The sequence below is a fragment of the Myodes glareolus genome, chromosome 2 (genome assembly GCF_982192425.1).
Source record: "Myodes glareolus chromosome 2, mMyoGla1.1, whole genome shotgun sequence".
NCBI classification, from domain to species: domain Eukaryota; kingdom Metazoa; phylum Chordata; class Mammalia; order Rodentia; family Cricetidae; genus Myodes; species Myodes glareolus.
The window spans coordinates 2,053,825-2,067,064 of NC_142027.1; the positions used below are offsets into that span (position 1 = coordinate 2,053,825).

Here is a 13,240-nt window from a genome sequence, read left to right on the forward strand (position 1 = left end):
AGCTGAAGCCGTGGAGAACGTGGGAGTGTGTGGCCTCTCCTCCTCCAGCAGCAGAATCTCCACATAGGTATGCCGGTAGCAAACCTTACACATGCTCAAAACAAGAGAATCAAGCGAAGGAGCAGTATCCAATCACAAGCCCTGTCTTGCAGGTTGTGAAATTAGGCGAGGTGAGGGCTGAAGGAGCTGATGTGGGAGTGGAGCTGGTGAGCAGAAAGGGTTGTATGAAGACACTGGGCTGTGGGGTCCATGAGGCTCAGAGGACAGGGGCCCAGCAAGATACCCCTGTGCCTTGGAATCAGTCCTGGGTGTCTGTGGTGGTAAGCACAGGACCTTCTGCAGAGCAGTCGTTCAGCAGGGAGAAAGCTACAGCTTGGCTACTGTGGTCATCTGTTTACATGGACCATTTTCTCCTGTAAAGGGTCAGGTTGGTGACACTGTGTTCAACTCGTGGGTCCTGCTGTCCACTGCTCTGTGGTGATCTCTTGGGCAGGAGAACAGTCTGAATTTTAAAGATGGGTGAAGAGAGTGGGATTAACAGAGGGTGGTGAGCCCTGGCTGAGAGCAAAGCTGTGCTGAGTGTAGAGGGCAGGCACAGTGTGCTGGTTAATATTAACTGTCAGCCTGATGGAATGAAGAAGCACCTGAGAGGGGGCCTCTGGCCAAGCCTGTGGGGGCTTGTCCTGATTGTACTTATTGATGTGGGCAGACCTATCTTGACTGTGTAAAATGGAAGAAGTCAGCTGAACATTGGGAAGTATTTATCACTGTCTGTTTCCTGGCTGGCCCCTTCAAACTCCTGCTGCCTTGACTTCCCTACAAAGACTGAACTATGAGCCAAAATAAACCCTTTCTTAATTTACTTTTGTCAGAGTATTTTATCCCAACAGCAGGAAAAGACACTAAATAACCAGGAAGTCCAGAAAGGAACAATCATTTAATGGTAGAAAACATCACGTTCCCTAGGACACAAGCTCACAGACCAAAAGGCCAAATATGGGAGCCAGAGCCCAGGTGACCAAGAGGTCTAAGTCAGGGGTCCCGTCTGGGTTGGTGGTTGTGCTGACCTTCTGGTGTGGATGGCATGCTGGAACCATTCTGCATCTGCATCTAGGTGTACGCCTGCCCTCAGGTGTCTGTCTGCACAGGAATAGGCATAGGAGGACAAGGTGGTGGGACTAAGGGTGGGAAGACCCTGCCCGCAGTTGTTTGGAGCAGACCAGAAAGGAACTCAGAGTGTATTGTCCATTGAGGAAACCAAGGTCCAGGAAAGGGTGATAATCACCCTCCAGCGTCAGCAGTAGCCAGTACACTGGAATCTGGCATCTAGCCCTCCTCTCCTAGTGCAGGGCTGATTATAGTCCTGTCACCCTCCAGCCTGTCCATCACAGAGGGAAGTTCCCGCTACCCAGCTAGGCTGATGAGCTGCTGGTCAGCACATCTTCTCTGAGAGATTCCCCAGACCTCCAATGCCTGATGTGGATCTTGAGTGGAGTTTGTAGTGCTCACGAGTGTTAGCTCAAGATTCTCTCTGCTTACTCCCGGGCTCCTTTATCACCTATCAAACCTAGATCCCAGTGCAGAGTTTGAGAAACTGTTCATTTGCTTTTTCCCTATTGAGATTTCTCCCCTATTGCTATTAATATAGCCCTGAAAGCTTGTACCAGTGGGAAGGATGGTCCTTTTGTTTAAATAGAAATCCCCAGGGCCTCTAAACCAGAGATGACTTTCAAATCCGTGAGTTGTAAATGTCCATTGTAAGTGAAGAACATAACTGTATCTCCAAGACTTAATGTGAGAAAGTTCCTTAAACGTTAATTGCATACATGAGGATCCTTCGGGTATGAGAGTAAGCAACGGGCAGCCAAGTCTATGTGTTTGAACTTTCACAGCTGTGAACAGGGTTGTCCTAAAGTTTCTATGGAGAAGCCCAGCATGGGAATGCATGCCTTGAATCAATCCAACTCTCAGTCTTGAGTCTAAGACTAGCTTGCTTTACACAGCAAGTTTCAGGAACACATAACCAGACCCTATCTCAACAAAACAATGAAAAAAAAAAGAGGAGGAAGAGGAAGAGGAGAAATTCTGCAGAGAGGTAAAGGAACCGGAAAGACTAAACCATGAAGCCTCACAGTAAGGCTGAAGTGGCAGGTTGTTGATTGCCCTTCTCTTGTGTGGTGTCAGCAGCCATCAGAACAGAATCCTTAAGAATCCTGAGATAGACGCATGGACACGTCAACAGATTTAATGGTTTATGTTGAAACAGGGTCCTCTGTAAAGCCACAGCTGACCTGGAGCATGTGATTCTCCTTCCTCAGCCTTGTTATCCTGGGATTGTCTGCTCACCACACCAGTTGTGCTATTTTTTTAATAAGACGTGGGGTCAGAGTTAATTTTTTGCATGTGGATGTCCAGCCATCCTAGCACCATTCGAGGGAAGAAGGCCCTCCCTCCTCTGAATCACTTCTGACCGGGTGTGTGTGGGTCTGTGTCTGTCTGTTGAGCTCCTTTCTGCCCAGATCTCCATCACCATAGCTTCATGGTTAAGCTTGGGGTAGGTAGACTGCTTGTCTTACTTAATTTTTCCTATTGCTGCAATAAAATACCACACAAAAGTAACTTAAAGGGAAAAAAGCTTATTTTGATGGGATACAGTCCATCAGTGGGGACAGTGTAGCAGCAGGAGCACGAGGGAAATGGACACATTGTATCCTCACTACAGAAGCAGAGGGTGAAGATGCTGATGCTCAGCTTTCTTGTTTTTACTCAATCCAGGACCCCCATGGAATGGTGCTGCCCACAGTTAAGGTGGGTTTTCTCCCTTCAGTTATCCCAATCTAGATAACCATGGACATGCCCAGAGGTTAGCCTAATCTACACAGTCCCCTCGATGATTGTAGATCCTGTCCTTTTGAGAGTGAATATTACCATTACACTTGTCACCTGGCGCAAGCTGTGTCTGCTAGGGAACGTATACCTGGAGTCCACCCTCACCAACCAGTTAGATTCAAGGGGTCCTTGACAGAATCTCCTAGACACTGAAAATGCATTTGGTTTCCTGATAATGCCACTGTAGCCATGTTTAATTGGTATGCTGTAGGCATGGACCAGGTTTGGGCTATAGCTGAGTCAGCTGAAGGACACAGAAAACCTGCTGGGCCCTAGCCAACTGCTGGGCTGGTGTTTGAGCCTCCAGTAAGCATTCAGTACTGCTGCTGCCTCCTGGTCCATGGAGCATACTTTGAAACACGGGAGAGAGGCAACCTTTCCCCCTCTTCTTTTGCACTAGATAGTACTTTATAATTCCTTCTTTGGGGATTTCCTTCTCATTTTTGGTTTTTAGACAAGCTATCCCTGTATAGCCCAGACTTGCCTTGAACTCACAGTTTTTCTGCTTTAGCCTGTTTTGTGTGTGTGGAGGGGGCGGGGAATGGTCATAGGTGTGTGTTAACTACACCAACACTGTTCTGTTAATGTGGGAGGGTCATAGAAATCTGAGGACTGAACTTGGCTTCTACAACCAAGCACATTAATGGATGTGAGCAAACTTTGAAAACGTACATCATCACTTCATGTGACCCCGTCTTAGAAGAAGATTCTAGAAGCTGTGCTTTGGGGACCAGATACTACTAATAATGAATGCCCAGGATTCTTTATTAGCTGAGCCCCATGTAAGTGACTAACTTCCCAACATTTCCTGTGCTCTCACTTTCTACAACAGCATCTAAAGCTTCCTGGCTTAGGGTTCCTGTCCTTGTACTGCTGAGAGGGATGGAACTGGAGCCTAGGCTGCTACCCTAGGGAGAAGCATTCCACCACACCTCTGTGTACAGATTCTAGTTTCAAAACAAGCAGAACAGAGTAGATTCTTATTCCTCTGCTCTGCTCTGATTAGCTTTGCGGGCTGTGTCCCGTGTCCTGCTGGGATCTAGCCATGGCTTGGGGTAGCTTCCTGTTACCTGTTCTGGTTGCAGAGCCCTCTGGTCTGAGTGTAACTGGTGTGTGGAGCTGGTTTCTGCTGTAGTACACAGACCCTCAAGCTCTTATGACATGATGTCACCCTGATTGATGCTGCTTGTTACGGCTGTGACTCTTACACCCACCCACCCGCCCACCTGAAGTTTGTAGCTTAGAAGCTTGGGCTCCAGCTGATGGTACTAGTGGGTGATGGCATAACCTTTAGGAGGAGGAACCTTGTGGAAGAAAGGTCGTGAGGGAAATGCCCCTCCCTGGAGACATTTGCTTCTCAGCTGCCATGAAGAGGGTAACTTTGCTCATCCTGCATGCCCCACTGTGATGCTCTGCTTCCCATAGGCCTCCAGCCAGCAGCACTAACCACAGAATGATTCCCTGGAACTAAGCCAATCCCTCCTTGCCTTCTGCTCAGTGACCAGCCACTATCCCCATCCTGGGTTGGTACCCACTGCACATGGTACCCACCTGCCAGGAGTTCTGAGAGGCCAGATGGAGGCCTGGAACTGGGTTGGAGTTAGTAGGCCCTTGAGCCAGCTTAGTTGCTGATTCAACAAAAGGAAAGAGGCTGAGTTTGGGGAATAATGTGCCAAGTTGTTTTTAGCATTTTAAGGCAATGTGGAAAGCTTGAAAACTGGGGATTCATCGGTCTTGATGGTGTATAGCACCTTTCTTCTCCTATCCTGATGTTCTCAACCCTTCCCTTCTTGGCTCAGTAATAGCTTGCTCAGCTGGTCTGGTTTCTCACTGGGGTGTTAAGCTACCTGTGTTCTGTTCTTCAAGTTGCTGGGGTTGGGATGGGTTTGGAGAGCAGGAGAGACTAACATTCAGTGTTAGTGTCACTGAGGTGTGTGTCAGCTTGCACCCCTTCCTGAGGTGATGACCAGCAGGCGCACCAGAGAGGCAGAGTGACCGGACAGCAGGAACGATGTGAAGTGGGGAGGATATTGGGTGGGACGTGCTGAGTACCTCTCGCTGTGTTTCTCCCCAAACTGCATGAAGTCGATGTTTTTATATCTATCTTACAGCTTAGGCATCTGATGTCCCAGAATGAGCAACACCTGCATCTCTCTGTCTGAAACACGTGCGGTACTGGATTGGTCTGTGCTTAACTGCCCACTATAGAGATGGCTTTTGAGGCAGCCTTCAAATGATGCATGGGAAATAGAAATAGCTTTGCAAAGGTCTATGTGGGAGCAGGAGAACCCACCACGCTGTGTGTCAGACACTACTTTTTACCCACTCGGGATGATGAGATCATTGGCACGAGCTGGATACCGAAGGACAGACTGCAGTAGAATTGACTCTGTGCAGAATTCACAGCCCTGAGAGGGCAGCGAATCAGTGGCAGCAAGGACAGTGGCTTCTAAAATACAGTGTATATTTTATAAGTGACAGCCGCTGCAAAACAATGGAGATCTGAGTTCATTACGGCCCCCTTGTCATGAAGGCGTTCAAATCCTTTGCTCTTCCTAAGAAACAGTATTACTATGGGTGGGAAAATTTAAAAGTAGGGATTCCAGTGTTTGTTCTCTTGAAAGCATCGTGTTATATCCCTGCACAGGTCAAGGAGCCTTAGAAGAGATTATCTAAAAACTGTTAGTGAGCTGAAGAGGTGGCTCACTCAATTAAGTGCTATCCAGGCAAGCATGAGGACCTGAGGTCGATCCCCAGTACCCACATTGTAAAAGCTGGGCTTGTGGCGTGTACTTGTAATTTCTGCACTGGGGAGGCAGCGACAGAATCCCTGCTGCTCCTTGGCCATCCAACTTAGCCTCCTTGGCAAACCCCAGGTCCCAAGGAAAGTCCATATCTTGGAGAACTAGGTGGATGACTCCAGAAGATTGACATCTAACAGTGACTTTGACCTTCACACACCTGCACACATAGGTGTATGTGCACCTATGCACATAGGGAAACCCACACATAAACTATGTTGTAAAAGCTCACTGTTAATGAATCTCTCTTGTATCTTGACAGGTGTCGGCAATGGCTGAAGATGGCAGTGAGGAGATCATGTTTATCTGTAAGTGACCCATAGACCTCTCTGTGGCTAGTATGATGTCATAGAATGCAGATGGGATTGACTTCCTGTCTAGGGAAAGCTACATCCACATTTTGTTTGTATGGCACAGACATGCACTTCTATAATTTGCTCAGTTGCTTTGAGAGCCTGGTTATTACCTGTCTGCTACAGGGCTGTGGCCTCAGATCACGTCTCTTCAGTACTCCGTTAGGGGCACATGACTGGCTGACCTTTAACTCAAAAAGTCACCCAAGGTTTAGAAAGCGTGAAGAGTGTGAGATTTAGGGTAATGGGTTAGTACTATCTTAGATTCTGGTCTTCCTAACCACGGGGATGGTGTGTGGAGTTTGAAAGTGCCATAGACTGGTGCTCTGGAGAAGGGGCTCTTGCTTGGCTTCTGTGCTTTCAGGAGCACTAAGCGGTGAGTTCTGTGGCCGGGCCTCCTGTATCTGCTGTATCCTTCCTTGTCTTTGTGTTAGCATGTGTCTCATGAATTTCATTGCATTAGAGTCCCCTTTCCCAGGTTTGTGGTCTTTGGGTTTCTCTTTCCCTGAGCATTGCCCCCTCTGACATTCAGTGTCTGTTTACAGGGTGTGAAGACTGTAGCCAGTACCACGACTCAGAGTGTCCTGAACTGGGTCCTGTGGTCATGGTCAAGGACTCCTTTGTACTGAGCAGGGCAAGGTGAGTGAGTGCCTAAGCTTCCACAGCAGTTCTGTCTGTGAAGAAGGGCGCTTTACGTGTCTGCTGTGGTCACAGTGCAGAGGCCCCAAGTGTCTACAGATAGAAGGAGGCTTGAGAGTCAAAGTGAAAGACTGTGTGTGTTGGAGGGGTGTCCATCCCCCAGGAAGCTGGACATTTCCTGCTGGGATGAGTCCTAAGAGTTTCAGAGCATGAGGATGTGTTTCCTTGGTATAGTCGGAATCTTGGCATCTGGGCTGTGTCAGCCTGGACTTCATCAGTTTATGTGTTGAGTAAAAGTGGCTAAACTCACCAGGTGTTGGTGGTGCATATTTTTGATCTCAGCACTCAAGAAGTAGAAGCAGGCTCATCTCTGTGAGTTTGAGGCTAGCCTGGCCTACAGAGTCAGTTCCAGGACAGCCAGGGCTACACAGAGAAACCCTGTCTCAGGTAGGGAGTGGGAAAGGTGTGGCAAATTATTGCCTATTGGGTTTTGTCTGTGTTCTGAATCTAGGCCTCTGTGGACAGGTGTGCACCGTAGACAAAATAGGCTTGGGTAAGGGTTCTGGATAGGTAATTCAGAGAACAGGTCAAGCTGCTATAACTACCAGAAAAACAAACCTTGCACATGTACCGAGACAGCTTAGTAGCCAGGCATTGCCCTTCAGGCCCATGTTTTCCTGTGAGGTCTGTGCCTTCAGAGATCTAGGGTAAGGGCCCATAAACTACCAGTAGCTTGAGACTTGGAGAACCTAAGTTACCCCTATGAGGCTCTGATGGTGCCTGATTTGGTCTGGTGCTAAACTAAAATACTCAGTGTCTTATCACTGTTTCTAGAAATCTCCCAACTGGTATGTACTCCCATTTATTCATCTTTATTTGTGACTTAAGTTTTCAAAATATTTTTGCCCAAAGTAGAGAACTGACAGCTCTTCTTTGGAGTGAGGTGCCAGTTGCCCATCAAAATCCATTGATGAATTTGAAGACATTGAGTGCAGAGCCAGAGCCCTAGGCCATTGACTCTTACAGCATCTGCTCATCCCCAGGGAGGATGGTCTACCTCTGTCTGCTTCTAGACATATCTCCCACTAGCCCAAGCTGAGGTCCCAGCTCCATGACTTCCTTTTCTATCATTTTCTTTGACCTTATAGTCTGGCTAATAAAGGCACATCCTCAGTGAAGCTGATCCAACCTCCCAGACCAGAGCCCCTTTGTTGCTCTTCAGTCTGTACAAAACACTTCATCTTGCTCTGTGCCCCTCTTTCTCCTTTCTTCCACCATTTTTTACAACCTTAAAGGTCATAATCTTGTCTGATTAGTTCTTATATACCAGCCCCCACACTAGGAATGTGTGGTCAGCATTGTCTTGTGGGGCTGTAAATGTTTCCATTAGTATTTGGGCTCTGGGTCCTCACAAACCTAGCTCCATTTCTGTTCCCATTTATAGGAAGAAATTCTGCTCCCTGTCAGAGAGCATCTTTGGAGCATGATGGGAGCTTGTAGGCATGCACTGCTCTGGTGGCAGGACCTCTTTGAAACGTCTTCTGCTTTCAGGTCCTCCCTCCCCTCTAACCTGGAGATCAGACGCCTGGATGATGGGGCTGAAGGTGTGTTTGCAGTAACCCAGCTAGTCAAGCGCACACAGTTTGGTCCGTTTGAGTCCAGGAGGGTCGCGAAGTGGGAGAAAGAGTCTGCGTTTCCCCTGAAGGTAAAAGTTGCGTGGGCAGGGGCTTTGTGGCTCCCTCAGAATCTGGGGCTGCATGACTCCTGATGGGAATGGAATGAGAACATTTGAGGGGTGATGATTTGCAAATGCTGGAGAAGTCTTTCCTTCACTTCAGTTTGTGTTATACCTCAGAGTGTAAGGGTTAAGGCAATGCCTACTAACTTGCAGGTCTTTAGGGAGTACATTTAAGAGCACACGGGAGTGACTCCATGCTGGTGTGACCCTTGTCCTCCCCCAGCAGGTGCTGTGGCTGCGGCACAGCAATGATATCTGTAGCTTCCTATACCAGTGTGGCAATCTCACTCATGTGTGAGTTGCAGGAAGCTCTCAGAGACTTGAGTGACTGCGTGGGGCTTGGCAGCTGCACAGAGCGTGTCTGGCTGAGGGAGGATGGGTGTCTCCAACTTGGATATAACACCAAGAGAAACAAAGTGGATGTCAGTTACAGGGGTGACTGAGGATCTAAAGTGAATCCCAGGAAGCCTTCTGAGACTGAAGAGACTCACACATAGGGCAAACTTTCGGAAATAGTTAGGACCTAAACAAATGAGGGCTGAGTTGCTCCTCGGCAGCCCTAAAGACAATGTGCTTCTTCTGAGGCCTGAGAGAAGCAGCCACCAGCCGTAGGTGTTGCAGCCTCAGCATTTGGCACTCCTGGGATATTGAGCTTATGGGACAGACTTCAGCCAAAGAGGAAAGACAAATACTTGATGACAGGTACTAAAAATAAAATGTGTAAGGAAAGCATAAAGAAAGATTCTGTGCTAAAGAATGACGGGAAAGGCCAAAACCTGAGCCTGGAAAGGCAGGTAGCTTAGTGCCCTCTGTGGGTCCAGGTTATGGGTACACACTGGTGTCATCACATGGCTGGAGAAACTCCTTCAGGCCTGTTTGACTTCTTTTTACCTCCTCAATTCTTGTTCTTAGCTCTGAGAACCTTTGTGTCCCAAGGGAAGCCCTGTGTCTCTGAGAAGAGGGTGGAAATGTGCTTTCCACACCCACGAGGGGTCACTGAGCAGCTGGTGGCCTCCAAGTTTTTCCCTGCATTTCTGAGAGTCTCAAAGTTAGAGGGTCTGTTGAGGAAAAGCTTGGCAATGGGACAGAGTCCCTGAGGAAGCAATCATCATTCCACAGGTAGAGAACAGACCCGACACTTGTGCTAACTCAAACTTAAAGTTGCTAACGGCTCTCCCTGCCTGCTCCCAATTAATCCTGGAGCTGTTCTGATGCTGCAGACCAGGGGCAGCTTACCTGAACTGAAGAACTCGGCTGATGCTGTGCTTGGAGCAGAACCAGGAGGATCATTCCAATTTCTGGATATCTACCTGAGCCATGGGGAGAACTCACGTGTCCCATTCCCAATGAGGCTGGGAGAAAAGCTCATTGTTATGCTGGACAGGAGGAGAGCTCAGGGTCTTCATGATGTCTGCACAGGAGGAGAGCTCAGGGTCCTTTCGATGTCTGCACAGGAGGAGAGCTCAGGGTCCTTTCGATGTCTGCACAGGAGGAGAGCTCAGGGTCCCCTCGATATCTGCACACGAGGAGAGCTCAGGGTCCTTTCGATGTCTGCACAGGAGGAGAGCTCAGGGTCCCCTCGATGTCTGCACAGGAGGAGAGCTCAGGGTCCCCTCGATGTCCACACAGGAGGAGAGCTCAGGGTCCCCTCGATGTCTGCACAGGAGGAGAGCTCAGGGTCTTCATGATGTCTGCACAGGAGGAGAGCTCAGGGTCTTCATGATGTCTGCACAGGAGGAGAGCTCAGGGTTCCCTCGATGTCTGCACAGGAGGAGAACTCAGGGTCTTCACGATGTCCGCACAGGAGGAGAGCTGAGGGTCCCCTCGATGTCTGCACACGAGGAGAGCTCAGGGTCTTCATGATGTCTGCACACGAGGAGAGCTCAGGGTCCCCTCGATGTCTGCACACGAGGAGAGCTCAGGGTCCCCTCGATGTCTGCACAGGAGGAGAGCTCAGGGTCCCCTCGATGTCTGCACAGGAGGAGAGCTCAGGGCCCCCTCGATGTCTGCACACGAGGAGAGCTCAGGGTCCCCTCGATGTCTGCACACGAGGAGAGCTCAGGGTCCCCTCGATGTCTGCACACGAGGAGAGCTCAGGGTCCCCTCGATGTCTGCACAGAAGGAGAGCTCAGGGTCCCCTCGATGTCTGCACACGAGGAGAGCTCAGGGTCCCCTCGATGTCTGCACAGGAGGAGTGCTCAGGTGTCTTGCTCCCCATCTGGGTCACAAAAGTACTCAGATACTAACGAGCAGGGAGCTGCTGCATGTCTTCAAGTTCTTTGCTGTGACCCACCTGAGCCATCTAAACCACAAAATCTTTCTCTGATCCCCTGGCTGTGGCAAACAGCTTGTCAGCAGGTCCTATCAGAAGCAGTGTTGTGTCCCCCATGGTCCCATGCCACACTGATAGACTGGTCAGTAACCAGTCTGTGACCTTCCCCTCAGGTATTCCAGAAGGACGGACATCCTGTGTGCTTTGACACTTCCAACGAAGATGATTGCAATTGGATGATGCTGGTGCGACCAGCACTAGAGCCTGGGCACCAGAACCTGACAGCCTACCAGCACGGCAGTGATGTGTATTTCACCACCTCCAGGGATATTCCTGCAGGCACTGAACTTCGTGTGTGGTATGCTGCCTTTTATGCCAAGAAGATGGACAAGCCCATGCTGAAGCAGGCCTGCTCTAGCATCCAGGGTACATCTTATTTTTTTTACTGTGGTTGGGCCCCTTGCCAGAGATGCTAATGAAGGTGCCAGCAACTGAGATGGGGGCAGTGGGATGGAGTCGGTGCAGTGCTTGGCCCCCATGCCTTGCCTATGGGGTGGCAGACAGTGCTCCCCCGAATCTTGGGACACTTACTGGTGAGAGACAGTGCCTCTCTGTCTTTAGGTGATTTTAGGCACTTGGGTATAAAACAGGTTGGCACTTGCTTTGGTCTCAGGTTTCCCACAGTGGCCCACCCTCCTGGTGCTGTGAGGAAGCAGTTTATTCTTGTGAGCACAGAGGCCTAGGGACGGGCAGATGAAGGTGAGGCCCAGGACAGGCTGAGTGGCAATGCAGAACAGCAGTTCTCAACCTTCCAAATGCTTTGTCTCTTCAGAACAGTTCTTCATGTTGTAACCCCAACCATGAGATTATTTTTGTTGCTGCTTCGTAACTAATTTTGCTACCGTTATGAATCATAGTGTAAATGTCTGTAAAAGGGTTGTTCAGATCCCCCCCCCCCCAAAGGGTTTGTGACCCACAGATGAGAAGTGCTGGTGTAGAAGTGAGGGAACCAGGACTGGAGCAACAGATCTGGCTGCTATGCTGTCAGTGTGCTGGTACTGCCACTGTGTACTGGATAGCCGCTCCTCCTCAAGTCTGGTTCATGCACATGTGTGTATGCGTGTGCCCAGGCAAAAGTGTGGGATGTCTAGACAGATGCCTTGGTGTGTGCATGTGATTGTTTTAGGCTGCAGAGCACATGCTCTTGTGTAGTAACAGATGCACGGTACCTTTGTGTGTTTACAGACATGTGTGTGCAGATGCACCAGTCTGTGCATTTGTCGGCATGTATGCAATACACAGTGTACACGTTTTGTATTCTTATAGATGTATAGGTTTGTATATGTGTTAGAGTGTATGGATAGATGGGACTACATACATGTGTTAATATATGTAGTCATTTAGAAGTACATATATGTATACAGATGCACAGGTATGTACCTATATTAGTATGTGTGTAGATTTATAGGTCTATGCCTGTGTATGTACAGATGTGTGCATATGCTTGTCTGTAAGTTCAGATATACAGGATTGTATATATATACATATGCAGAGGTATATGTATGTGTTTGTGTGTGTCTTGTCCATATGCATTCAAGAAATGTAGTTCTGCATGGGGGAATCATTTTGATGAGCTGCTAGGTTCAGGATCTCCTAATGGAGAAGCCAGTCACTGTAGTCACAGTGCTTGCCCTATTAACCTGGATCCTGGGCATCTCCCAGGGCAGCAGCCTTGCTCATTGTTGTTACTAAGGGTTTTCAAAATCCAAGTCGGTTAGTAACTCTGCTTCTGAACCAAATACAGTGACCTCTCATGAAAATGGTTTCTTCCTGTGGTGTTATAGAAAGGCTTCACAGGCAGTTCTTAACACCTTGCAGAGACCTTACAGGCGGAGGGTCATGAATCAGAGGGCTCTGTCCTGTCCTATGTTTCTAGTCAGTTGTGGTTTAGCTGAATGGAAGAGTCTGGGTGCATGTCCTGGGCCCAGCCTCATAAAGCAGCACACAAGGAGCCAAGCACAGATATGGCTTCCCCCAGCTCTGGACAACTTGTAAGTGTTGCAGGCTACTGTCACCCAGAAGACAGCTGGAATCTTTATGTCTTTCTATCTTTGGAGCACTTACCTGGCTCTCTCAGGCTGGCTGCTGCTGGCATATGCTCCCCTGGGCTTCCCCAATCACACCTTGCCACCTATCTCTCTGGCCCCATCTGTTCTTTCCCTAAGTCCCTCTCCGCAGTACCCTCACAGAGCTTGGGCTATGTGCTGAATGCATCCCCCCAGCAGAAACCATACATTGCAGCCCTCCTTGCCCACATCTCAAAAGTCCACAGAGAGCAAAGCCTCTGAAGAGAGGAGTGAAGCATCTAGAAAGCAGTACTGATTGATTAGTTCCCTGGTTGGACCTGAAAGGGATGGACTTTTCATTCTACTTAGCGCTAGTCCTTGTGTGTGTACCAGTGAGTTTGTCACCCCAAGGTGGAGTGAGTAAGTCTTGTGGACATCACTTTGTCCTCTCCTACAGGTGAGATCTCAGGAGCTGTACTGTG

At 48.9% G+C, this 13,240-nt stretch overlaps 1 protein-coding gene across 6 annotated transcripts in view; it reads left to right on the forward strand.

Moving 5' to 3' along the window:
* Positions 1–13,240, forward strand: part of Prdm15 (PR/SET domain 15) — a 62,407-nt gene that overhangs the window by 5,697 nt on the left and 43,470 nt on the right. For all 6 annotated transcript variants that reach the window (XM_048422514.3, XM_048422517.3, XM_085685865.2 and 3 more), the window contains exons 2-5: positions 5,953–5,998; positions 6,589–6,682; positions 8,234–8,387; positions 10,866–11,118. In XM_048422514.3, coding sequence (XP_048278471.3) covers positions 5,953–5,998; positions 6,589–6,682; positions 8,234–8,387; positions 10,866–11,118 — 547 coding nt within the window. The remainder of the gene's footprint in view (positions 1–5,952; positions 5,999–6,588; positions 6,683–8,233; positions 8,388–10,865; positions 11,119–13,240) is intronic.